This window comes from Ciconia boyciana, chromosome 6 (genome assembly GCF_034638445.1).
Source record: "Ciconia boyciana chromosome 6, ASM3463844v1, whole genome shotgun sequence".
NCBI lineage: Eukaryota > Metazoa > Chordata > Aves > Ciconiiformes > Ciconiidae > Ciconia > Ciconia boyciana.
Window position 1 is genome coordinate 58,317,645 of NC_132939.1, and position 27,814 is coordinate 58,345,458.

General features: G+C 42.3%; 1 protein-coding gene across 1 annotated transcript; it reads left to right on the forward strand.

Annotated features, from left to right (window-relative positions):
- Nucleotides 1-1,028: 1,028 nt before the first annotated feature.
- On the forward strand, nucleotides 1,029-27,379 carry YY1 (YY1 transcription factor). The gene is made up of 5 exons (XM_072863664.1): nucleotides 1,029-1,986; nucleotides 11,687-11,849; nucleotides 21,464-21,524; nucleotides 23,919-24,077; nucleotides 25,195-27,379. Exons 1-5 carry the CDS (start codon nucleotides 1,290-1,292, stop codon nucleotides 25,375-25,377), a joined length of 1,263 nt encoding a protein of 420 aa, XP_072719765.1. The 5' UTR covers nucleotides 1,029-1,289; the 3' UTR covers nucleotides 25,378-27,379.
- Nucleotides 27,380-27,814: the final 435 nt, after the last annotated feature.

A 27,814-nucleotide genomic window follows, 5' to 3' on the forward strand; every position in this document is an offset into this window, starting at 1 on the left:
CTTGCCTGCGTGCAATTCGGAGTGAGAGTCTGCGGGAAAGCACCGTGCCGCACGCAATGCTCACACCCAACCCCCCGCCCAAAAAAACAGAAGGGAGGGGAGAGGAACACTCCTAAGTACCCACAGCAGTTCAATTGTAAAATTCAAACAAGCCGGTCCTGCCGGCCGCCTCCAAAGGCTTCTCCGGCGACTGCGCAGGCCGAGCCCGGCGCTCCGCGGGGCCCGCCGCCCGCCCGTCCCGCAGAGGGTCCCCCCCCGGCAGCTCTCGGCCGCAGCGCAGGGCAGGGCTGGGCCCGCGCCGGCTGCTCAGCCAGCGGCCGCGGGGCGAGCTCACCCGGCCGGCCGGCTAGGAAACGCCCGGGACGCGGCCGTCGCTCCCGCCCCGCGCTTTAGGCGCGGAGCCCCCTCCGCCCTCGGCCCAGCCGCTCCACGCGGGGGGCTCGCCGCGGGCAGGAGCCAGCGCGGCGCCCCTCGGCCCTCTCATCGGGAGGCGGCCCGCGCCCGCTCGTCCTTGGCAGCCGGGCCGCCCGCGCCCGCCGACAGGGCCGCGCGCCGGCCGTTAACGGCCCGGCTGCTAGCACGCCACCTGCCGGTGCCTCGGGGAGCGGGCCCGGCCGCCTCCGGCGGCAGAGCGTGCGGGCGCGTGGCGAGGGAAGCGCCTGCCCCGGCGGCGGGGAGGAGAGCACGGGGCGGCGAGGACAAGGCAGCACCCGGGAGCACGGACCGCCAGGCCACCGGGCCGCCGGCCCGCATGGGCGGCGGGGCCGGGGCGGTGCTTCCACGCGGGGCGGGGCGAGAAGGGAGGGAGGGGCGGCGCGGGTGGCGGAGGGGGTGACAGCGCCGCGGGCCGATTGGCTGCTCAGCGCCGGGAGGGGCGCTCCGCGTTCGCAGCGCCCTTTGATAGGCCGGCGGCAGTAAATGGGGGCGGGCCGCTGCGGCACGGCGCGCCCCCGTAGGCTACCTCGCTCGCCCGGGTGAGCCGTGGGCGCGGCGGGCGGTGCGATTGGCCGGGTGGCGGCGGGGGGGCGGTTCCCGGCGGCAGCGGCCTCCCGGGGCTGGGGTCCGTCTCGGCGGCAGCAGCGGAAGTCTCGCGAGGGAGCGTAGCCGGGATTTGGCGGCTGGCTGGCTGCCTCCCTCTCGCTGGCTGCGAGGAGCTGGTGTTTGTGTGGAAGGGGGAGGAGGAGGAGAAGGAGGGGAAGCGAGAGGAGCCCGAGCCCCACCATCCGCCGAGGGGAGCGGACGGGAGCCCCCTCGCCGCCCGCGGAGCTCTCTCCCCCCCTCGCCCCGCCATGGCCTCGGGAGACACCCTGTACATCGCCACGGACGGCTCGGAGATGCCGGCCGAGATCGTGGAGCTGCACGAGATCGAGGTGGAGACCATCCCGGTGGAGACCATCGAGACCACCGTGGTGGGCGGCGAGGAGGACGAGGAAGAGGAGGACGAGGACGAGTGCTGCGAGGAGTGCGGCCCGCACCACCCGCCCCATCACTACCACCACCACCAGCCCATGATCGCGCTGCAGCCGCTGGTCTCGGACGGGGACCCTAGCGGGGCGGGCGGCGGCGCGGCCGGCGGCGGCGGGGGACAGCTCCATCTGCACCACCACCACCAGGAGGTGATCCTGGTGCAGACCCGCGAGGAGGTGGTAGGGGGAGACGACTCGGACGGACTGCGGGCCGACGACGGCTTCGAGGACCAGATCCTCATCCCGGTGCCGGCCCCCACCGGGGAGGACGAGTACATCGAGCAGACCCTGGTCACCGTGGCCGCCGCCGGCAGCAAGAGCGGAGGCGGCGGCTCCTCCTCGGCCGGCGGAGGAGGCCGCGTTAAGAAGGGCGGCAGCGGCAAGAAGAGCAGCAAGAAGAGTTACCTGAGCGGGGGAGGCGGCGGCGGGGCCGAGGGCGGCGGCGGCAGGAAATGGGAGCAGAAGCAGGTGCAGATCAAGACCCTGGAGGGGGAGTTCTCGGTCACCATGTGGGCCTCGGGTAAGTGCGCGCCGGACCCCTCCCTCCCCGGGCCCCAGGCCCCGCCGGCGGCTGCCCGGCTCGGCTCGGACAGTTTTGTTTTGAAGGGAGGCCATGTTTTGATGTGTGTGATGGGCGCCGCCATGTTCATCGCCAGGGCAAGTATGGCGGCTCCCCGAAAAGATGGCGGGGTCTGCGCTGCTGCCGCCGCTGCTCCTGCCCGGCTCCGGCGGGGGGAAGGAAAGATGGCGGCGGCCGCCAAGATGGCGGCGGCTGAGGGGGGTGCGAGAGGGAGGGAGGCAGCGCGCCGCTGGCTCCAGGACTAGGCCGCAATGGCGTAGTTTCTGCAGCAGGGGGAGGCGGGGTGTGCGGGCGGGCACAGGGTGCGGGGCGAACCCAGCCTCCTCGCTTCTCCCCCCGTCCCCGCCCCGCCGCTGCCGCCGCCGCTCTCCGCGGCGCCCCGCCGCTCGCTCCACGCCTGCCCCTCGCCCTCCCCTCCCCCGGCCGCCGCCCCCCGCGCCTCCCGGCGCCCTCTGTCCTCCTTCTCCCCCCGTTCCCCGGCCCGCCGCCGGCCCGCCTCCCCTCCCCGGCCGCCGCTGCCTTGCCGGCTCCCCGCCTGCCGCTCCTCTCCCTCCCGCCCCGCGCTGCCGCCGCCGCGCACCCGCGGCCCCATTGGGCCGCATTTTAATGCCGAACGCGGGCGGCGGCCCCGGATGAGGCGTGTGCTCCGGGCCGTGACCGTTATGTGGGGGGGAGAACCGCCCGCCCCGGCGCCGCCCGCCCCGCCGGCTCTCCCCGGCCCGGGGACGGCGATCTCCCCGAAATACCGTTTTACAGCTCGCCCGGTGGGGGTGGGCCCGGGGGCCGCCCGGCACCGGCCCGCTGGGCCGCTGCGGTAGCCAGGCGGGGTGTGGGTGGGGCCTTCCCGCCCGAAGCCAGCGGTGCCGGCGAGGGGGAAGCACCTCTTCGCCGCCGCGGGGGCTGCCCGCGCCTCTCGCCGGCTTCGGAGGGGGCGGCCGCAACCAACCGGCCCTTCAGAAATCCCCTGGTCGGGGGCCAGGGGCTGACAGCCGAGAGGCAGACCTCCGTCCCGGGGAGCTGCGGGGAGGGAAGGAGCAATTCCTATCTGACGCTCGGAGACCGTTCAGCTTTTCCTCGGCTAGGTCTAAAGCTTTAAATAGGCTTTTTAACTAGGCGCAGGGAGTCCGCCTTGTGTGAGATGGTGTATGGTTTTTGAGGAGTTGGATTTTTTTGTGGGAGTGTCTCTTAAAGGGAATAAGATCTTGTGAAGGTATTTAGTATCTGCAGGACTGGGAATAAACCTGACATGCGCCTGCCCTTCCCACTTATTTTATCTGCCACGATTTTCTGATCCTTTCCTTTAAAATACAGGGGGCGGTGGGGTGGAAGGAGTCTTTTTAGTCAGCAGAAAAGTGTTACTTGTGGCACATAGGGTTTTTTGTTTAATTTTTTTTTTTTTACAAAAAATGTATTGCTGGAAGCTAGGCTCTGTAGTCAAAGTTCTGTGCTGAAGTTATGCAAGTGTGAAAATGAGTGGTCAAATAGTATCGATTCATGTAATATTTAAATTGGTGTGTGGTCTCTGAGTAGTAGGCTGGTTATCCCTCTTGCATATCATATTTTTTGTGCTCTTTTGAATTTTTAAAGAGTCTAGTAAGATAAAGATCCTCTTTAAGCTTCTGATGTAGTCTAAAATGTTTGCTCTCTGTGATGTTCATGAATGACTAGTAGTTGTTAGAAAGGGGAGTGTTGAAGGAAAAGTGTATTGAATGACCAAATTCTTGTCTGAAAAGATGGAAAGAATGGTGATTCTGATTTTCACTCCCTTTTGAAATATAGGTGATTACTTAGCAAGTTTGATAGAGTGTATGACACTTCTGGCATATAGTCTGACAGCCCCATGAGTCTGATCAAAGTTCCCTGCTTCTTGATGAACCAAGAACTTTAATTCAAGAGTTTCCCAAATACGGTTTAGTAGAATGGGGTTCTATATGCTCTTGTGTATCATTGTATGAAACCTGAATTAAATCCACTTGCTGGCTTTTTTTTCTTAGAATTGACCATCCTAGAAAAAAAAAGATTATAGAAACTAATGTAGTCTTCTGGTTTGTGAAAGCTACCGAAGATAGCTGAATGCAAGTGGATGTATGACTCATGAGCTGGCAGAATACAGGACCTCACTGAGATCAACTGACAATTTTGAGCATGCATTTGCACTCTGAAATTCGGAGTGCCTGATAGGATGCTTTCTTAGGGCTTCTGCATGCTGATTATTACTTGACTGAAGTGAAGCATGTGTATAATCAATAGACTTGATTCTCTTCCCACGTACACAGCTTTTACATCAGGGTAGCCCTATTGATTTCAGTGGTTTTATTCTTTATGAGCATGACCATGCAAGCTCAGTGGGAATGATAGCCACTTGTAATTTACTGGAGATTGAATTGCATTGCTACATTCAACTCAATTATATCCATGACGCAGAATACCTGTTCTGACTTGAGTTCTAATACCAAAAAAGCCCCCCAAAAGCAAAATCACAAAATATATAGGGGAAAGAAAAGTATTAAAGTTTGACCTCCCCTCCCTGCCTGCACACATATACACACACCCCCCCCCAGGCTTCAAACAGCCTGTGGTAATAACCTGCTCAGTTAGGAGTGTTGTAAGTTTTACTGAGCCTATTGGATAGGCTTTTATGCCTCTTACACAGCTTATTGAATGTTATAGAAGTGGTCTGAAGTGGTCAAATGCTGAGGCTTCATTGTCTGTTTTCTGGAATCTTAGAGGGGGAACAGTTGCCAGAAAAATCCAAAAGAAGCAAAACTGGGGGGGAAAAAAACCAACCCAACCCAGAACAAACTACTGGCTTGCAAAAGGGTAGTTGTACTAAAGTTTCCCTGCAGAATCAGGCATACTTTATTTTGAACAAAGATAGTAGTTTTTTCTCTATATTTTGACATAATTAAAGACTTGCTTGCACACTGATGTAATTGACCATTTGGTTTAAATGCTTAGCAAAAAGTTTATCAAAAGACGAATAGTAAATGAGCCCATGCATCAAGATAAAACAATGAGCCCTATATTGCTGTTCATGGGTATTTGAATTGGGAACAAGGGCACTTTGCTCACCACAGTGTGGGAAGACAATGTGAATTAGTTACTTGTTACTGTTTTCTAGTGCTGCTATATTAGCTTGTACACAGGTGGTACCAAATTTAGTCAATCATAACTCTTTGTTCATAAATGAGTGTAACATGCCTGGTAGCACCTCTTGAAATGTGTAGAAATAATCTGTGAAATATATAGCAATGCAATTAAAGGGGGCTACTCAATCCTTGTCTTGTTACGTGGTTACTTAGAAGTGGCAGTACTGTTGTTGGCAACGGTTTAGACTTACCATAACTTCTCTTATCACCTTGGTATCTATGGTGATATCAAATTTGTGACCCATGATTACTTTAAAGTGTTTAGTTTGAAACAGGAGTGCTTTGTTCTAGTTCAGATTAGCTTTCCAGATCTTCAGAATGGAATTATTTGTCTTTCTTCACATGTGAAAATAGGAGCTGAACAAAGGCGTTCTATTTTCTGAAAGGGTTGAAGAGGTGTATATGGTGGATATTTTACTCATGTTCCTGTAGTGTGTTCTCTATATTGTCTAATATCTATCCTCATTATTTTCATTGGGGTATCCTGTCATGGATTTAGAAAATTGTATGTAGTTAATGGTGCTCTCCAAGTGAGTCACCCAGATTTGTACTAGGAAAGTTTGGGTTTGTGAGGTGGAATTTACTTGTGCTTTTGCTAGATTCAACTCATCCTCTTTAGTGACTGTCTCCAGGTTGGGTACACAATAGTGATGGAGGAGGGGAAGGGTCATTAGAAATCACTTGGTCAGATTGCACTTGCAGAACTGATTCTTAGATGCAGGAGCATTTGGGAAGGTGGTGCTGAAATCCTGGCTCCACCAAATGCTGAAATTTCAAGCAGCTGGGGCTTAATTTTGAAGGGGAAAAAGGTATTGGTGTAAGTACATCTGCTTCTGGGTAATGACTCTTGACTCTGTCAAGCTTTCAAACCTGAAATAGATGTTGGCTTAAACTATTATTGCTAGCATAGATAGTCTTCAAGCTTAGTGCTGAAATAGGACAACCAAACTAAACATTGCCCACAGATGTTAAACTGCTCATTCCTAGATGGGAAAGACAAAGATGCAGAAGCTGTGTATGGTTTGGAAATGATTCTTGATAACCCAGGAAGCCTGTGCTGTGGACCCATATTTGGAAACTCGGGGCGGGGGGGGGGGTTCCTGTTGGGTTTCTAGAAGGTTCTTCAAAACTTCTTAAAAAAACTTTCAATGTCTTAAAAAAAATAGAAGCATTTTCATTTTACTTTACCAGGTTGCAGGGGTGAGAAAAATAATCACCTGCTGTCTGACCAGTTGTCTTCAATAGTCTAAATGATAGACTAGTAGTTTAGTTCGGTTGTGGGCCTGTGTCAAGGTTGGCCAAAATTCTTTGCGGTGACAGATAGGTCAGCTTCTTATATGAAAATTTTTCATGATGGAGGCAGAAAGTCGTTGTCTGGTTCCTTTAAAATACTAAGATGATAATCTGTTTCTGACTCTGATTAAGACAACAGTATAGGCTTTTGGTATCCATAAGCATTGGGTCTGCCCTGACATTTTTGCCAGTGAACATTAGAGGATAAGTAGATATTTTCCTGCAGCTGTTTTAAATATCTTTTCAGTTTTGGAAGTGAAATACATGAATGTATTTCACTTAAAATGTCTCAAGTTGCCTCTTAGCCTGCCTTCAAACTAGAATCTTCTAACTTGCTATTGGATCCTTCCCTGAGAGGTCCATGTCATTTATATGCTGATGATTCAGAAGGTCATAGTGCTTCGGCACAGTGTCTCACAGATTTTGAAGTCAGATGATGACTATTGATATATGCAGTGTTTTTGTCAGTTCATGTCTCAGTGGTGTGAAATAAGAGATGGGTGACACGGGGAAAGAAGAACCTGTTCTCCGTCTGCATGCAAGGCACATCAGAGGGAAAGTAACCTAGCAGCCAGTTAGGTTAAAAAATGACATACTGTGCAAAATGGAATTTAACATTCAGAAGTGTCTGCTAAATAACTGTATTATTTAACAAGCTAATTATGGTTCTTTGCTTCCAAACATGACCAATGAACTAATTTGCCTAAGGAGATTGCAATGTGGTAGCAATAACCAAGCTGTTACCACAGTGCCTTGGTACTGCACAGTTGCTGAATACATCCTTTATCATGTAATTGCATTTCAGCTGTTCCTAAAAACAAATGTGTTTAACTGTGTGATGATAAAAAGAAAATTTAAGCTTAAATGTTGTTCATCCATTTAGTTGGTAAGCAAGCTTTTAGCTTGGTACCTTGGGGAGGAAGCTATAGGATTAGGTCTTATTACCTTGCTACCAAGTGTACCTTCTGAGTTCCCTTTTGCATTCCTTATTTTCCACAGGGGAGAACCCGTTGAGTAACAATGTGTTCTCCCTGCTCTGTAATAGAGGAGGAGGATGGCTCAGAGAATTAGGGATCTAGAAGTAGAATATGATGGCTAAAATCAAGAAAAACTGAGGCAGAAATACTGACAGGGCTGTTGGGTTGGGAGTTAAGGGGGTCATCTTATAAAGCTGGGGAGTTCCAGAGATGTCAGCTGGAGCTAGCTACTATTCTAGAAATGCATGAAGTAACAGGGTTCTGAGGTGGATGTATTTTCTGTGCAACAGAAGGGCTGCAAGAGATGCAGAAAGCATGGTAATAAGATCAAAAGGTAATCAATCAAGTCTTGGGAAACAGATTCTACCATGTTTTGTCATTGATCTGTTACATGGAATCTGCGGTTACTAGTTTATAAACCAGTAATCTGGCTTCTTTCTACTTCAGTTGGTACTTGGGCTTGGTACTCTTAAAACTTCTGGCTATTTCACTAGTAGAAATATATTTTAAGTAGTAGTCAAAAGATATGGCAGGCTAAAATGCTGAACTTTCACTAATTTTAGTAAAAAAGTTTGACTGACTTGCTTTGAAGTGCAGAAGTGAAACCAGTTCAAGTTGTGTATTGCACGTATATAGGGCATGAGAGGAGTGCAGATGGAAGGACACTGAACATGAAGGTTTGTTTGGGTATGTCCTAAACAGGTACCTAGAACAACCCAATTTAGACTAGGTATCTATCTTAATGTAATTGGGTGTAGAAGGATGTTGGGGAGTATCTGTGGTGTCTCTAACAAATTCGTATTTTACAGCTTTATGAGATATGCTGGGCATAGCTATTGCAGTGACTGGTAGTGCATGTTTTTGTGAAGATAAAATGACTAACTAATTGACATGCATTCAGATCTTCAGTATCTTTCAGAAGATGGGACTAAAATCATGTTCCAACTTCCTTACAGAAAGCTGCATTAGATCTATAAGAATGGTGCTAAATACACACGTAAGCAGAATGCCTTGTATTTGAGTCTGCTGTACTCTCAAGTGGCTTTAAGGGACAGAACAAAGCAGATCAGATGGTATATAGTAGTTCATTTCCTTTTCCTGACTGGCTCCGTGGCTTTGTCCATATTTAGCTTGTATGGGTGGCATCCAGATTAGCTTGGCATGGGCATAAACTGCATGGGGTTACTATGCCTTATTTGCACTGTACTTCTCCAGAGGTGTCATTAGAACTTTAGGGTTGTGGCTCTGTGTTTTGCTTTGCTTTGGATGCATTATGTTTGATTCTCTGATGCTTCATGAGAGGAAAAGGGGGGGGAAGTAGTTTGGATGTAGTGGGCACCAGGACTTGCTTAAAGGCAGAAAACATCAAGCAGTCAACTTGCCCTGTTTGCAATGAGAATATCGGTTAACTTGTCAGCCTGAGTGAAAGTTTGCTTGGACTTTAGCCTCCAAACTTTGAGCTGCCTAGTCCAGGTTGGTAGGGGATCACAAATAAACTTGTCATAAATTTATGCATAGAGGACATTGGTAAAGTTCTTCTAAACTTCTTCCAAAGAAGTGTGTGTGGGTTTTTGTGCGTTGTTTTTGTTTTGTTTTCCCAATGAGTTGATAATGTCATAGGGTGGTTTGTAACTAGGGTGGTCTGGATACTAAAGAGCTACTGAAGTCTGCTGCTACTTTTGAAAAAGTATTTTACTTTTGGTGTGAACCAGGTCTTCTATCTTGAAGGACGTTAGCCTGACATAACACTTTAAGGTAAATGTTTTGTATGTTGTTGTTTTAGTCTGTTTTGGTTTAAATTAGTTTTTAAAACTGCAGGTATATGCTGCTGTAGACATACATTTTTTTGGTACAGGAAAATTTGATTGTTTTTTATTTTCACATAACTGTCAATATATTAAGGGATACTTTCTCTTATTTTTCTACTGTATCAAAGCACTATGTTCATAGTTTTTCATGTTTTACTCCAATAGCCTGTGGAATTGAATAGCTGTGGAATTGATTTCTGTTCGCGGGCTTTTAGGAAGTAAAGGCACTGAAGGCTGACTTTCAGTTTGGCCATCAAATGGCAAGAAAGCATTGTGGAATAGCAAGCCTTTACGCTAGGGAAGGAAAGAAGATCTTAAAGAATGTATACAAAATTTCCCTGTTGACTCATGCATCTGCTCTGAGGCAGGAAATGAAAACTTGTTTCTGTTATGAATGTCATCAAACAGTCAAACTGGAAGTGCTGGGTAGCTGTTGAAATGGGTATGTTGAAGGCAGCTGATCTCATTCTAGTCTACAGTATGGAGAAGGCATCGCTTTTAGCTTTCCAGAAATTCTGTGCTCTTCTGAGCTTCATAATGTCTTTTCTGTCTGTGTAGGCAATGCTAAATATCTTTTCTCAAGCTTCTGTTTGGAAGAACAAATTGTTGCCAAATTGGGGGTTTATTGACTTGAGTTTGTAACTCCTGCAGGTGCCGTAAAACTTAATGTATAATCCTTGCTTAAGGTAAATTCACTTGCTTTCTTTAAAGCACTGGTAAAGACTGAAAGGTAGTGTGGTGAATGGAAAACTAGAGTAGAAGAAAAAAATTGTCCAAATAGTCAATTTTGTAGTTTATTCCCAGTTTAATGCTGCAGATAGTATTTTCTTATTAACACTCCTGTCTTTGTGGTGTTGGAGTCTATTTTCCTCTTTCACCATGGAACATATACATGAACTGCTATTTGATCTGGTAGATCAGATTAAACCCCAAACTAGCAGTAACATTTCTAGAAATAGCTCAGTGGCAAACATTAAAAGCAGGCATTACAAATTGAATAGAAATTCGTCCTTAGTATATTTCTTTTATTTGCATGTGTCTTTTGTCCTCTCTTTCCTAACCTAAGTTACTGAGTAATGAGTAATGTTATTGCCTGTGTTTCTGTTTAGGAAAAAAAAAAAAAACCAACAAAAAAAACATTGCCTCATTTGTTTCCTGCATTATGTTTTCCTTCTTTTTTTTAAATTGGGGAAATACTATTTCTGTCCTACCACCTTCTATTTCCATTCCTTAAATACTACCTGTAAAATAAAACTTCCTGTTATTTTTGTAAATACTTTGACTTTACAAGCCCTTTGTGTATAAAGTGATTTGCCAAATCTGCTCCCCATACACAGGGTAAGAGAAGTAATGTAGTGGCAAGTTTATTAACACTTAGCTGAGTAGTTACAACCATATGTACATCTGTTGTCCTAGGTGTATTTGAGGGTGGTAAACAGGATTGGTGCTGGTGTGAGCACTGCACTGAGGAACATAGGTGGGTGTTTCAATTTTCTGTCGTCTTTTTGTGTCTCTCTGGTTCCTGTTATAAAATAGCAAGAGGAGAGAGAAAACATTGTGTCTTGGCATATTGTAAGGTCTGAATGTGAGTAGACAGCCACAGCAGGTCCTTCACCTGATTTCACTGCAGTCCTTGAGAACAAATCCATAGGAGGAGCTCTAGAGCAGATAAAATAGCGGTATCTTAACTGGCATGCAGGTCAAGGCTCTGAATGATCCCTTTAGGTAGTAGAGTGGGAAAGAGCTTAGGCTGGCCTCTGCCACGGAAGGAAGAAGCCCCCTTGGGAGGGAGACATGCTGTTTAGTTTTTTGCTTTCTTTCAGACCTGTCTGCAAGTGTTGAAAAACTTTAATTTTATGGGCAGGTGCTGAAGCCCATTAGCAGTTATTTTTAGATTTCTTGTCCCTCTGTGACACTTCTGTTGGAGGTCAAGGAAGTCTGAAGACTCTGAAGTAAAGATCAGTAGTCCTAACGTCTTAGGGTAAGCATCTGCCACTCCTGATAGGCTTGCTTGGTTACTGAATGCTGTTGAGATCCAAGGTGGGTATGGTGGAGGTTAGTCTTGAAGAGATTAAGGGAATTAAATATTTAGGCATTGTTTCAGGAAAAGTGCACTATCTTTCAAATGCAGCCAACATTCATAGGATTGTTCTACTTATTTCCTTATTTGTTTGTGTTTAAGTAGATATGTGACTTCTGCTTTTTTTTTCTCACCCCCTGTGTTCTTTGTGTTCTTCATGCTGTAACTGTATGGATGTCTTTTTGCTCTTTACAGTTAGCGTGGAAATCTGGAAGTGCAGTGTATTCTTTTAAGTGTGCAGCAACAGTGAATTTGTATTGAGGTGCAGCCTAATAACTTATATGCTGTTTTGATCTTTAGTATGTATTGAATTCAGTATTTTGTGTATTTCAGATGATAAAAAAGATATTGACCATGAAACAGTGGTGGAAGAGCAGATCATTGGAGAGAATTCTCCTCCAGATTACTCAGAGTACATGACAGGGAAGAAACTTCCTCCTGGTGGAATACCTGGCATTGACCTCTCAGACCCCAAACAACTGGCTGAATTTGCTAGGTAAGTAGGAAGAAAGGATCTTTAAACTAAAATGGTTTTCTTTTCACTGGTTTAATTATGAAACTTTTAGGCAAAATAAATGGTAGATTTAGTATGGCTTATTGTTCCATTTAATCATCTTCTGAAACAAGGGATTTAATTCAGAACAGAGTAGCTGATACCATGTTAAAATAACTGGGTTTTATATTCAGCAGTGACTTCTTCAATGACTTCTGGTCTGTAGTTCTTGTTGGGTAAGGCAGGACCTAAATACATTGATAGACTGCATCTTTGACATGACAGAACGTGTCTTTCATGTGAGTAGCCTTGGATTCTTCAGCACCAAAGGATCTGATAAGTGAAATGCTGTATTCAGGTTGTTCAGTACAAAAAAGCTAGACTACAATATTTAGTTTGTAAAGCCACTTACTGTTCTCTTTCACCTGCTTCTTACTTCTTAAGCTCTAGGTCTTACACTTCTTTTTAATGGAGTCCTGTGTCTTGCACTTTCAAGTGCCACTGATAATGGCAGTTTCACAATTGGTAACTATACTGCTTGGATTTTCCTCTAGTGAATCAGAATTGTCACTCGTTTACATATCAATACGTTGACCTGAGTTACAAGGTGACTTTTACTTTCAAATAGAGGTGAAGCTCTTGTTCTGCTGTGGAAGTGCTGAAAGTGTCATGTGTCTTCCCCCCCCCCCCCCCTCCGCAGAGCCCCGGCCCTGGTACCGAGTGCTCAGGGCGGCCGGTGGCCACCAGAGGGCAACCGTGAGGTCACCAGAGAAGCCTGCTTCGGCACCTGGAAGCTGTGGCATTAGGGTTGTCTTTGCAGCGTTTCCTTGGTCCCCTTCTTTGTGTGCATGTGCTTGTAATTACCAAAGGCATACTCATCCACTCAGTGCATGGGCAGCGTTAATGCTGGTGTCTCCAGATATTTGAGCACAACTGTTAGTTTCCTGCAGCTGCTGTAATCAGTTTTGCCTGTGTTGAAAGCAAAACGTATCAATGAAGCTACGCTCATTTTCATTTCTTTACCAGCTGGATATTCTTCAGAGCTCTGGTGCACGATTCTAACGCTTAAAGCAGGTGGATGATCAGATGTTGTTACTTTTACTTCCTGGGTCAGCTAGTAGAGGGAGAAGTATACTTTTTTTTTTTAAATCACTGGGTTTTTCAGCTAGTTGCTAGATGGCAGGGACTGTTGAGACAAGTTCTGGTCTGCCTTCTTGGTTAGGTGGATCTTGGTGTTCAGTGTATGCATCTACTCTTGTTTCACCTCTTTGATCGTGCTGCTTTTTACAAGCTTGTTCTGTTATTCTTCAGTGTGTTTGTACCAGAGGATTGCCAGCACAGCCTCATCCCACAATTATTTTCAGTAAAGCCATGAACTATGGATTTGAAGGCTCCTAGTAAGGTATTTTTGCTGGGCTTGCTCCCTGCTTCAGGCTGTCTGATCTGGAAATGTATAAAAACACATCACAAACAACTGAAAATGGGGTTTTATCTAAAGTGGTGGGTGATTCTAGCTATTGATACTGTTGTTGCTTGTTTTACTATTGTTGATCAAAATGCTTGTGTTTTCCTCTGAGACCTGCTGAAAGGTTAATACAATTTTTTGTGAAAGCAAATGTTTAAGTGATGTTCTGAGTGTACATAGCATTCTAATTCTAAAATGTTACTTACACGTTTCTGCTCATCATGTGCTTAGAATGGTATTCTCAGTTATTTTAAAACATGCTGAAACCTTTGGTTCTATTAAACGTTTAAGTACTGAATAGCTGTCTTTCGTTAGGAAGTTTAAATAGTTTCTCACAGGGTATTCTCCATGGAAATACTGAATATTTTTCTCTAGATTGGTTTGAACACTTGAAATGGTTGCCTGGATTTGGGCTTGTTGAAATGACCAGATTGCTTCTATCAGATCTGTCTGCATATTTCTTAATATTGTAAAATGTACTGCATCTTTGGGTTTTAGTTAGTGTTCTGTTGAGAAAATAGTGGCAGCTGGCAGTAATTTAAAATTACCACTTTTTTTATTCATGGTGGAATGTTCTAGGAAGTTCTAGAGGTAGAATTTGTAGCAGATGATGGAAGGATTGAGTTCTATGTGTACAGTCTCTTTTCTGTTAATGTATTTCTGTACAGCACATAAAATGTAATCCACTTCAGTCATAAGACAAATAGATGGTAGTAGAGTAAGCAACCTGGGGGGACATCACCTTTAGCAATATCCTCAAGTTGCCCAAAACCTGTGAAGAATTATTCTGGTAGCTTAATTCTAGATACGTGAAAACTTCAAGCATTTTCTGTTTTAAGAAAGGTTTTTTGATTGCTTGGTCAGAACTGAAGACTGTGAAACTTTTACTCTTGCTTAAAAAAAAAAAAAAACACACCACCAAAAAAAAAAAACCCCAACAACCCCCCCCCCCCAAACCAAAACAAAACCCCCAAAAACCTGTGTTAGTAGTATGTTAGATCTTAAATGATTGTGTATAGCTGAGGCTGAAGAATATGGGTGTATTAGAATTTGAATATTGCTTCTTAAGGTCTTGGTCTTCTTGCAGTGTAGCATGTTGAAGCGACTCCATTTAGCTAATAACATGAATTCAAGCACTGATATCTTTAAACCTGTTTTTATACTGATCAATTGTCTTGTTATCTAGATTGCTGTGTGCACTATCACTAGAAACCTTGCATAGCAAACTGGAAGAAAAAACTGGGTTTACATATACTGGAATTGGGTTTGGAAGTCCTAGGAATACAGTTAGGTATTTAGAATTCATGCTAAAATAATGTGTTTATTTAGTGTAAAGTTCTCTGAAAGTTTCAAGCATTGCTCATTACTCTACAGTTCAGAATTTTGAAATTCTCAGTAGCTGTTTTCTGAAAACTGAGCAGCAGCTGAAGTTGCAACTGTTCTTTTAAACTTAAGTAGCTTCACATGCACTGAGTAAGGTGTTGAGTAACAAATTTGTATTTTGATGACTTGAAAAAAGAATTGTCCACAGTCCACATACAAGGAAGCATAAACTGGCTAGTAAAATTGTATACTAAGTGTATTTTGTGCAGTTGAGAGCACTTTGGGTTGCTTTCCTGTTTTCATTAAGGTAGTTGGAAGAATCTCACTATACATTTGTAGATCAAAACTAGGCTAGATTCACTGTTTATAATCATGCAGCTTATTTTGATTAAGGATAAATTGACTGAGACATTTGCATTGATTCTTAGGAACAAAGTTATGAGGTTAAGTTTAAACAGGCAAAGCTTGAATTCTAGTGGTAACAGGTTTCAGGCAAGGTTCTGGAGTTCTGATCATGGTCTGGTTAGTGTGAGGTAAGGCAGGGGTGGACTTGATGCTTGAAGTCCTCTGGCTCTGCAGCCCTTAAAAAAAAAAAAAAAAATTTACAGCTGTAGTAATTCAGCATTTGCAATGGACACCACTGCTGCGCAGCGGCTAGGTGGCACTAGCAGAGCGAGTAGTTATATTGTTTCTTGTGATAAATTGTCTTCACTGCTTTTTTTAGTGCATTTGTCATTGAGTCATGTAGCAGGAATCCGGATCCTTTAACTGGAACTCTTATGGTTTTTCCTGGAAAGGCTTTTATACATTCTAAAACTATTGAAAACACTGAATAAACAAGCTGTGTCAGAACATCAAGACGTGTTCAGTAATGCATAGAGGAATGACCATAAATTACCGTAGATTATACCTGGTTGAGCACTTTAGCACCTTTTACAAATTATTTCATTCTGTTGTAGGAATCATGTATTTTCTCTAGTACACTTCAAAAATGCAATAAAAAAGAAAAAATTGTTGATTTCTCTTAGGCAATCATATCAGAATATGAAACATTAGTTGTGAATGATTTTTTCAGAAAGAAATTTAACCTAATAAATTACCATGTTTCCATTTGATACCTTTGACTGGGACACCTGAAGTCCCTTCAAGTGAAATAAAACGTTTCATCCAAGTCTACATTGATTACAAGTAATTCTCTAGTTAGCTGTGAAGAAATCATAACTGCTTGGTAGGAAAAGCGTGGGGAAGTGGCAGACATATTTCTAGTTGGTGCATACAGCAAATCCCCTCAAACAAAGCCACTAAAAAGGATATCCCTGATTCCCCTCTCCCTCCCTCTTACGCGCCAGGCAGATACATGACTGGCTAAAGACAGCAGAATACAGACATCAGTAAAACTAAGAAATAAGAGGGGAAGATGCGATAGCTGGGAAGTTGGCACAGTAATGGGTCCTAGTGGTAAAAACTTTACTCTCCATGGCTTTATCATCTGCTCTTCTTAGTACCTTTTCTGAAGGAGAGCCATTGTAAGGACTGCCCTTCTTTTCTATCCACTTTCCAAAATGGATAGAAAACAAAGGAGAGGAAACTGCATTAGAGTTTGAAATCGGACACCCTTCTTAAAAGTGACAAAGCATTCTGGTCACCTAGATTTATGACTTGGGCCTCTTTATAAGGTATATGCTTTTGTACTGGTTTGTTCTTGTTACAGAGAAGCTTAAAGGGCAGTAAAATAACAATTGCTTTACCCAAAGTGTTCTTCTGGGGGAGGGGGAATCTCTTGCTCTGTACCACACTTCAAAGGTCACTCTTTCTGTTTATACATATGATATTCTTCATAACTGGAACAAACACAGTTATTATTTTTGCCAGGACCTTGGAGTGAATAACTTTTTATTTTTATGACGTTTTCCTACTTAACTGTGACCAAAGCATGTTAAGACACTGGCTGTGGGCTCTTTGGTTGTAGATAGATTCCTAGGATGCCTTGCAACCACTTCCCTTTTGTCTATTTATCCAAAAGCCAGTCTAGCCAGTTTCAGCAGTTCCTCAGCACAAATCAATTCTTGCAGCAGCATAGGGCCATGACACTCATGTTATTTCTGCCTCAGCAGGACAGTACAAGGGGAATGGCAGAGTGAGGGAGCAGATCAGAAGTGGCAGCGACACTACTGGTAGAGAATAATTTCCTTCTCTTCTAACTATTCTTAGGGATGTGGTCATCAGCACAAGTGAATATCACTGCTGGTCATCAGAGATCTCTAGGATGTGTCAAAGGAGTTGCCTGAGAGAGAGTAATACTGTTTAGGTTAGATTTATGTATAGAGGGAGAAGAAAGCATGTGAGAACATGGAAGTTTAACAGCAGCAAAAAAGGGAGCTATCGGAACAAGGAGGAAATTCTATACTGTTAATTGTTTTTGACTTACAGATTTCCTTTATTCCTAGCCTTAACTCTGTTTATATGGCTAACTTCTAAAATTGGATCTATCTCCAAGACAATAGGTTGTGCAGATTGTGGGGTGGGGGTTGGTTCTGTCAAGATACAGTTCTTTCAGTTCAGCTGGGTGGTTGGAGGTAGTTGTTACTTTATGATATTGCACAGTGACAGAGCTACTTGCTTTATTTTGAGGAACTGAGTGGTTTACCTGTGATTTCACTCAGTCTTCTTTATGCATGGATAAGAGAGTGTGCTTTTATGGAGCTCGTTCTGTGAAGCTATTTGGTTGCACGCCTTCCTGCTCCTTCTGCTGTCCCCCATTCCCTCCCTCCACCCACCCAATACAGGTTAATAGATTTAGCCTAATCTCAGTGTCCCAGTGCCTTGTTCCAAAGGTACGTTTGCTAGTTTTTCGCAGTTAGCTAGTCTGCAGTTGCTACTACTTGGCATGGCCCATATAAACTCACTGCAGAAATGAAAATTCTGGTCTTGCCATGTAAATTGACTTTCTGCAAAGGCAGCCATTTCAGAAGTTTCACCCAGGTATTAATGTGTGTGTGTATAGTTGTTTTAAATAGTGGTATGTGTTAGAGTTCTGTTTTTGATTAATGTTTCAGACTAAGAAAACTTGGACGGAGCTGGTAGAGATGCTCTACTGGGTGGGAGCCAAAAGTCTTAACCACCAGCAAGAGCTACCTGCAACAGTGTAATTAAGATCAACAGCCCAGGTTCTAGTCTGATCTCCTTTTGCAGAAAGTTAATTTTAAAGTAAGACCAAAATATTTTTTCTAATACATTTGACTATGTAAGTCTTTAAATTCTTCTTTGAGTGATTTCCCATATGGATTCTACAGCCTTCTGAGCAAGATGACATTTTTGACAAAATTATCTGTTGTAGCTGTGCCCGTGGTGTTCGTGCCCTCATGCCTTTAATCCAAGTGCATGAAGGGCCCAGCAGCTTTTTGCTGCCTGTGGCACTGAGATATAACCTGGACACTGTTTGCCATCTCTTCCTGTTGAAGTGTCTGCTTCTATTTTGTTGAATAGCTCGGTTGCCTATGGAGCCCTGTGCTTATGCACAGTCTTGTTCTGCGTTTTAAGCTTAAGTTTCCCACTTCCCATACTTCCAGGAGAAATGAAAAGATTTAAAATCTTCCCCTTTATCAGGTAAACTTTGTTGTAATTTTGTAGTCAGTAGAGACTAAATGTTTTTACGTTCAAGTATACTGCTGGGCTGATACTCCTCACTTTAGAAACAAAGCTTGAAAATTAAAAAGTCAGCTTATTCCAGAATGGACGCTCAGAACATTAGGTGCCTGCTCAGATACTGAACTGGAAAATGTAAGGTATATGTTGAAGCTCCAGTCTGTCCCATGTCTGACCATCCAGTTCTGCTGCGATTTGTTCCTCAAGCTTCCTGACTACGCTGATCTAGAAGCTTCCTGACTACACTGGCCAGGGTATTTTCCCTCTCACTTGACTTCAACAGGCTGTTATAGATGATATTGTTGCAGCATTTCTTTCTCAAAGATTGACTTAATACCAGAGGCAAGACACAAGTTACGAATAGGATTTAGCACGATGATCAGTGGGATCTTATGCCAAGTGTAAAGAATGCAAGCACTTCCCACTAAAGATGTTTACCACATCTCCTGTTAGTGATTCCTTTTTTGTCTAGTCTCTCCCTTTACAGGTGGTCAGTTAGGACTTCAGAACAATGGTGTTTTTACTTGTCCTGATGATGTCATGGTCACAGATTTTGAGCCTGGGAGTTTTTTGCTTTGGTTTTTTTGGGGCTGAGGGAATGACTCAGCCAACAAGTCAACAAGTTGATAGAGTTAGAAGTAAAGGAGGTGCTTTTGGCACCAGCTTTGTCCCCTAGGTGTGTTTGTTATCTAACGGCATTAAACCATGGCACTGTGTTCTCTCATGTCCTGTGTTGTCAAAACGTTCTTCTGTGTGTCCCTTTTGGCTTTCTGTTACTGTAACAAAGCTTTTGTGTGTGTGTGTGTGTGTGTTTTCCTATAGCCTTGGTACCTGTAGCACTGTCAGTCTAGAACCTCACTGGAGAGTGTAGTCAGTCAGTTAATCCCAATCACTTGTTTGGATTTAGGTATTTAATACTTTACTCAGAGGCATATAAATTAAATTTAATCAATAAGGTAATCTAAGCTGGTCTGTAATCTTGGAAAAATAAAACTTACCAGGAAGATTAAGATAATAAAGAGGCTGGTCTACAGGAACAGATAGTTTGCTGCGTTCAGGATGTCTCTGCCCTTAAACTGATGAAATTTTTAGGTATGCTGCTGGCAATGGTGCAAGAGGAACTTCATCAATACAAATACCTCCCAGCTGTCTTCTAGGAGCTGTTAGTATCTGTAAACGAGAGGATTGTTGCATACCATACTCTCCAGCTTCCATATTTTTGTCTCATCTGTATTTTTAACCCTGCAGGAGACTGTGGTGTTCTTCAGTTAGCACTATGCATATTCAGTGTAGTTTGGAGATGCTGAGCTAGCAGGAGTTTCCTAAATGTCCACTTAAAGAAAAGAACAAATGCAGCCTCTAAATCCTTGGGTTTTAATGTTGTGTCTGTGAAGTGGCTAACTTTCAAGTGCTTTAGTCCATACATGATCATTTGAACTGTGCTACATCTGCACTACTGAGAGGAGTCAGATTGTTTCTGAGGGACAAATGATAGCCCACAGAGCCATAGGAGACTTCTCCATCACATTGGAAGTTGTAAGATTTTTCTGGATCCAGTCTTCAGGAATTCTCAGGGAGGTTTTTCACTGCTCTTGCCTTAATTCAGCCTCACGAGGCCTTCCATTCCTGTCCTCTCATCTGTCCACATGAAGGAGGCAGGTGAAACAGCAGATTTAAGCCTTATGCATAGAAATGTTATAGTATCAAAGAAGACTGGACCCTGCCTGGAAAGAAACAAATGCTTACATGGTCAAACTGGAGAGATTTTAGCTTATTTTCCCTACAGTTCTTGGGAATTGTTTTGTATGTTTAGAAGTTGCTGTTTAGCCAGTCTCAGAGCAATTATTAAAAAAGCATGTTAAAAAAAAATACATGTATGCACTACTTGGAAATCTCTTCCACCAACCCTGTTCTTCCATATCTGTTTCCAGGAACTGAACTCATAGGGATTAAAACTGTCTTGGATAGCAAAAGACTCCTCTCCTTCTTAACATTAAGAATAGTGTTTCTGATAATTTTAATTCTTTTGTTAAATTCAAGCCACTCATCTCTGTTTAATTGAGACTAGAGAGAACACCAGAAAACCTTCTGTTTAACTTAAGGATATGATATGTAGCTAATTCATCATACAGAACTATCTTATATTGTCTTACCAGGAAAAATCATGCAGGAACTCACATAAACAGACTGGCTCCCCTTCTACAGCAAGGTTTTGGAATGCACAAAATCTCATTACTTATCTAAGTGAATCCCCAGCTGCATGAGGTGCATTTATTTACACATACCTACCTCCACCATAAGGTGGAGATAAGCCATTTCTCTTTGACTTTCTGAAGACAGCACTACAGGTTTGAGAAATAAAGATAGGTGAAAGGGCACTGCACTTCCCCCGGAATAGTGTCCACACAGCTGACAGTTCTCTGACATTCAGACAGGTGGTTGTTACAGCAGGACTGTTCTAACATTGTTGTCTACAGGGAGTCTTATTGTATTTGAAACACCTGACATATGCAAGCAATAGTTTTCTGGGCTCCTTATGTAGTCAGTGGAAAAATGGTGCCCATAAAGTAGTGGTGAAGATCCCTATCGGCGACCAAGAGTAAATAGATGATTGCTTGTCAGCTGCCAAGAGTGGAATCCATGTGTACAGTAGCTTAAAGTAAGAATAATTGCAGTTTCTGTGGATGTCTACATTGTCTACGTAGATTCCACAACTTGCCTGCCTTCCCTGCTCTGTAGAGTTTTCTTCTGAAGTCTTGTGTGGTGAAAATACTGAAGAATGATTGAGGCTACTCAGTCCTTCATGTCCTGCTGCAGGGATGCAGAGGAAGTGAAGATAAATAGGGCACATGGGTACTGGCCCAGCAAAAACAGAGTTTTCAGACAAAACCTCCTAACTAAAATCAGTATAGGTCAGAAAAAAACCCTCTATTTCCACATATTCAAAGGACTAGGAAAGTAGTATTAAATGTCTTATTTTGTATTTGAGAGGTCCTTCTGGAAAAGCTGAACTTTCCAAATGCCAAATTATACTGTTAATATTATTATGAAGGTTTTGAAAACTGAGTACTACTGATGCACGTAATACTATAAAATAAATGTGTGCGTTATGTAGGCAATTATGGGAGAAGAGCTGTCTACTAATGTTTTTTTCTACTAATGCGTTATTTTTTTTATCTTTAAGAATGAAACCAAGAAAAATTAAAGAAGATGATGCTCCACGAACGATAGCTTGTCCTCACAAAGTAAGTGAAGTGCTCAGCTTCTGAATAGGTAGCAATTTGTAGGCCAGAATTTTGTATTGATGTTTTCTCTGGAGAATGAATAACTAAAATATCTTACTGTTAATAGACTACACTCAGTTAACTGTATTTTAGTTATCATTCTTTAGAGGCTTCCTTAAAAACCTTTCACTTGAATAATATATTATTCCCATTCCTTGTCTTAAGGTTAGTGCATCCCTAATCTTCTGGTAACCATGATGCACAGTCCCTAACATGCTGGTTTTACTGTTGTGATTTCCTGCCACCCAAGATTACATACTTGAAAGAATGTTCTGAAAGCTGTTCAAAGTACGTTCCTAAGATCTATATATCCTCTGCTTGGAAACTATGACAGATTTGGAGTCTAGATCAGGAATCAGCAATTTATGGTGCACATGCCAAGGTCAGCATTATTGGGAGACTTTGAATTAAATTCTGCAGAGCTGGAAGGTACAGCATCTTGAAAGAGAGAGAGAGGCATCTTAGAGATACGATTCTGATCCACTGGGATCAGAGGCAGGGAAGCCTCTGTCTTGACTAAATGTTGCCAGTCACCGAGATTGGTAGCATCCAGCTTTACTGCAGCTTCTGTTAGCTAACTTAGTCCATAGTGAAAAGACAAATACAATCTTGCTGACTTCTGGTCTAGAAAAGTGTGAGCCTAAGCAAATAGTCAGGGCAGATAGCTAACAGTACACATTAGAGAGCATGAATAGAAGGCTTCTTTCTGACAGCCATAGTCAGAAAGATTCCTCTGTGCTTATATTGATTTCCAATTCTTCACATTCTACAAGTGTTATGTTTTTATTATGGTATAGTATGGGGAGATACAGGAACAGTTACTCCTTACAATACTGAGGAATGCTGCCTTCATTTCTTTAATTTAATTTTTCATGGCCTCAACTTCATCTAAACGGGGGAAAAAAAGAATATTCTGTCCTTCCATTTTCTCTCTTCTAGTGTTTCTAGGCTTTGTGCATTTATGACTTCAGTTTAAAAAATAAAAATATTGTAGAATAAGTAACTGCTCCTCTCAGAGGCAAGCAGGGGCTTTGAAAGAAATGCAGAAAAAGTTGATGGTATGTTTATTTTGATGCTGCTTTGCCCCACCTGGTTCTGTTATGTGCAATGAATGGTGGCACAACACTTCTTACATCAGCCAAAGAAATTCCAGTGCTTGAAGAGAGAACTCTTCTTGAAAGGGGCATTTCCCCCTTTTTTTAAGAAATAAGGCATATTTAAATGTGGTTATTTAGTTTTGAAAAAAAATAATTTCCAAAGAGGAGGCCGGGAGAATTTAAGATTAGCAATTGATTGTTCCTTTAGGTTCTGTTGTCGAATTTTATGCCTCATAACACAATGATGTTGGTAGACTAGTTTTACCTAAGTTGAAACAGCATCACTTGGAGTACAGATAGAATTTACAGTTGTTAATAGGATTTTATGAGGGATTTTGAACCTTGAGGAAGACATTCATAAAACATTTGATAGATGTCTATTGACTGTCACTACAAGGTGAAAAAAGCTATAGAAAGATTGGGTAAAGACAGCCACAGGTCGCTGCTTGCTTAAGTTTACTCTGGAATCAAAAGTAGTATTCCTGTGCCGATGCAGTATGGACCCCAGATTAAGACTTCCGATGCTGTACCTGAGTTAATGTATCTTTTGCTTTTAGGTTGAGTTGGCACTAACTCAGAGATTCTCCTACCTTATTCAGGTGCCCAGTATCACTTTGTATGTAACTGTAGAAGCAGTGGCAGTCTCTTTATGTCTCAACGTGGTAGTGATCAATTTGCTAACTGCCAGTTTGGACAGAGTAGTTTCTGTAAGCTGTAACGTGCTGGAAAGCCTCTTGCTCCATTTCTTCTCAGGAATGAGAAGGAAGAGGACAATGTTGGGAGATGGAGTGGTGCACATACAAATTGGTACTAGAGAGTAATCTGTGGTATGTTAGAGACTATATCATATATTATATTACTGTAGTGCTCAGAATATACCATAGGTATCCATGAACTACCATTCTGTCTTTTGGGGTTTTTTTCCCCTGAAACTGTAAGTGCTTTTGTTTGGTTTATTAATTTGCTTCTATCAGAGCTGCATCTTCTTCATGAGACTGTCCTATAATTCATTTGACTGCACATGGTTCATAATACTAAACGAGGAGAGGGTTTGGGGTTTTTTTCCCAGCTTTTCAAATGATCAGTTTTCTTGGTATTGCTTTTTAAAAATAAATGTAAGGGGTCTCCTTTTCAGGGCCAACTTTTAAGAAAAGTATTCAGGATATAAAAACATTTTAAATGCTTGTACTGTAGCAGATAAAACTGTCTTCATCAGAACTAGCTTATCTACTAATTGAGTTTCACTGTTCTTTTTAAGGGCTGCACAAAGATGTTCAGGGACAACTCTGCCATGAGGAAGCATCTGCACACTCATGGCCCTCGAGTACACGTATGTGCAGAATGTGGCAAGGCCTTTGTGGAGAGCTCAAAACTAAAGCGACATCAGCTAGTTCATACCGGAGAGAAACCCTTTCAGGTATTGTTAACCTCCAGACAGAAGTACCACAATTTATTTGGTAAACATGTGTAGACTGTAACTGTAACCTAGCTTCTATGTGACTTTGAGAATATTATGTTTTTTTCTAAAATCAGATGAGGCACTGAATGATCACCTTAAAAATTGGAAGTCCCCTTAGGCTATCATTTAACTATTTCCATGGGCTTTTGTTAGAAATTAGCAAATTTTATGTACATGGGAGATACCTTCCAAAATACAATGTGAAGTTACCCACTTTAAAAATGAAGTCTGCAGTTACTACTGAATGAGGAAAATGTCTCTTTCTCCTCCTCATCTTTTCAACTTAGTACTTGTGGACAGCTGAGACTCAGGGCTGTTTGCTCAGTTGACTCTTGATACTAATTTTCAGTAGCAGTATTAATCAGTTTTCAGCAAAATGATGGTAGTCACTGAATCTCTTTCATATCAAGTCACGTGAGCTTCTGCCACCAGAGGTCCTCTGCCTACTTCATATTATACTCCTTATAAATCTTTATAGGTATTCATAGTCTTGAGCATATCTGCATTCTCCAGTATACATTTAAGATACGTATTTTTTGTTGATTTTTTTTAAAATTAATTATTTCAGAAACCTGATTTACAATATTCAGGCATTCACTTAGATGTGTATGCTGCAGCTGCTGTGTTTTAAATAAGTGTTTGCCACTAAACATTCTGGCTTTTGTATTCTGAGTCCACCTTAAAAGTAAAGCTGGTAAAATGAGCAAATCTTTGCAAGTTATCACCAAAAGAGGGAAATTCTGATGTGAAACACTGTTTCTGTTTTCTAGTACAGCATAGCAGAATACTGTTTCATATGCAGAGAAGGTGTTTTTAGTGAAAGCATTTGCTTGCAAGCTGGAAGTTATTTCCCTCTTTGAAGACAGATATTCTACTGTGGTAAACCAACCTGAAATATTCATTTTATTTTTAAAATACAGTTTAAAAGTGATGTTCACAGCTTCACCTATAATAATCTTCAGCATCTGGCTTCATGTATGTACAGTCTAGGGATTTAAGGAATACTATTCTAATCAATGATTGAAATGAATACTACTTTTGTTAGCTAATGGAGTATGTCTTTTCCTTTCAACAGTGTACGTTTGAAGGATGTGGAAAGCGTTTTTCACTGGACTTCAATTTACGCACACATGTGCGAATTCATACTGGCGACAGGCCCTACGTTTGCCCATTTGACGGCTGCAATAAGAAGTTTGCGCAATCAACTAACCTGAAATCTCACATCTTAACACACGCTAAGGCCAAAAACAACCAGTGAAAGTTGGAGGAGAAAGTTCTTGAACTCTAAGCATCTTACAGGAGTATGAATTGGAAATAAATATGCCTCCCCTTTGTATATTGTTTCTAGGAAAGAATTTTAAAAAAAGAACCCTACAAACCTAAAGGACGTGTTTTGATAAGTAGTAAATAAAAAGAAAAAAAAAACCACAAAAAAAACTTTAAGGTGACGTTGCTAAGATGCTCTACCTTGCTCTGTAATCCCGTTTCAAGAACACGGTGTTTTGTAAAGTGTGGCCCCAACTGAAGGGGGTCAGTTCATGAACTTGCATCAAAAAAGACAATTCTTTATACAACAGTGCTAAAATTGGACTTCTTTTCACATTCTTATAAATATGAAGCTCACCTGTTGCTTACAATTTTTTTAATTTTGTATTTTCCAAGTGTGCATATTGTACACTTTTTGGGGATATGCGTAGTAATGCTATGTGTGATTTTTCTGGAGGTTGATAACTTTGCTTGCGGTAGATTTTCTTTAAAAGAATGGGCAGTTACATGCATACTTCAAAAGTATTTTCCTGTAAAGAAAAAAAGTTATATAGGTTTTGTTTGCTATCTTAATTTTGGTTGTATTCTTTGATGTTAACACATTTTGTATAATTGTATCGTATAGCTGTAATGAAATCATGTAGTATCAAATATTAGATGTGATTTAATAGTGTTAATCAATTTAAACCCATTTTAGTCACTTTTTTTGGATAAATACTGCCAGATGCTGATGTTCAGTGTAATTTCTTTGCCTGTTCAGTTACGGAAAGTGGTGCTCAGTTGTAGAATGTATTGTACAGGCACTGACCTTTTATTAACACCTGATAATATGTACATCCCATGTAATAGAAAGGGCAACAATAAAACAGTGGTCCTAAAGAAAGAATATGGCAGAAAATGATCTGTAAGCACAGTCTATTTTCTTTTGTTGTCCAGAGCAGTCCTAGTTCCTCTTGACCACCCAGAAATTGGAAGCTAAATAAACTCAAGTTTCCTTTACTTTGCATTCAGTTACAATGATTTGTGATGAAAATATGTAATACCACGTCAGGTGGTATACCTAGACAGAATTGGTGACTGTAAGTCTGTTTTTGAGTGACTTAGACTTCCATTAACTGGAACGGTGGATTTGGAGACTTGGCAGTGTAGTGGGGAGTTTTCAGTTTGCCTGGACAGCAACTAGGTAAAACAGTACAGTAAATAACTAAACGGGCACCTTTGTTTAGTCAAGGTAAGGGATCTTGGAGGTTTATATGCAATAACAATGGAAAGTGGGGGAACGGTAGGATTTCAGTAGTTGTACCAGAAAAAAAGAAAATTGTCTTTTTCTTTTGGCTAACTTGTTTGAGTATAATGATGAAAATTCTTGGAACCTCATTGGACACCTTTTACTTCAAGACAGGAACTCAGAGTTCTCAGAGAACTTGATGGAGTTTTGATGGTCTAACTAAAAGTGGTTACTACTCATTTGTTCAAGTGTTCAAAGTAAGAAATTTGCAGATACTAGACTAAAATGTGACAGATTAATAAATATAAGAATATGCACAGAAATGCATAAGTAGTATTTTTTAGAGGGATGTGACATTTTAATATAGTAAAAACTGTTGTTAATCTTTTTCTGAATTCTGTTCTTACAAGGTTCATCAAATTTTTCATTGCTAATACTATAAAACTTACTTTTGAGTCCAGTTTTGGTGGTAGTGGAAAAAACATGGGCAATAATGAAACTACACTGAAGAGCAAGGGAATTTCCATCTGTACGTACATAAGTTAATCTGAACACTGCAGCTCTAGTCTGAGGTTATTAGGGGTAGAAAGAAAGATGGGGCATTTAATTGTAAAGTATGCATTAGAATTTTGGCAGTATTTTTTTTATATAAGTTCTTGAACAGGACAGTATACTGAAACTTGTATAGTTATAGTTAAATTAAATTCTGTATACAGTTAAATTAGTGTCTATTCTTTTTGGAAGGAAATAAAATCAGTTCAGTCTAGTTCTAATTGACCTTACATTTTTTCTTAAACAGTATATATGGTGGTGTTAGGCTTGCGCAGAAGTTTGCTTTCCGATGTCATAAAGTGGTACCCTTTTTATTGAATTGCAAGGTAAAGTGATTCCTTGATGGTGTCAGTACTTCATCCTTGAACATACATTTGAGACTGAATTATTTATGTTAAATATTTATTTGAGGATTAACTGGGAACTGAAACTTGTATTGCCCCTAGTTATATTGCATCTGATTACAGAGAGATCTGAAAAATTTTCATCTAGGCCTCAAATCAGTAGCATTCGATACACTCCTGAGTGTAAGTAGCAACACTTAGTAGCATGAAAGATCTTGCTTTGTAACTAGTTAATTACATATTGGGTATGAATAAATACTTGCATTGAGCAGCTTCTGTAAGTTATTTAAGCTTTTAAAGTATAA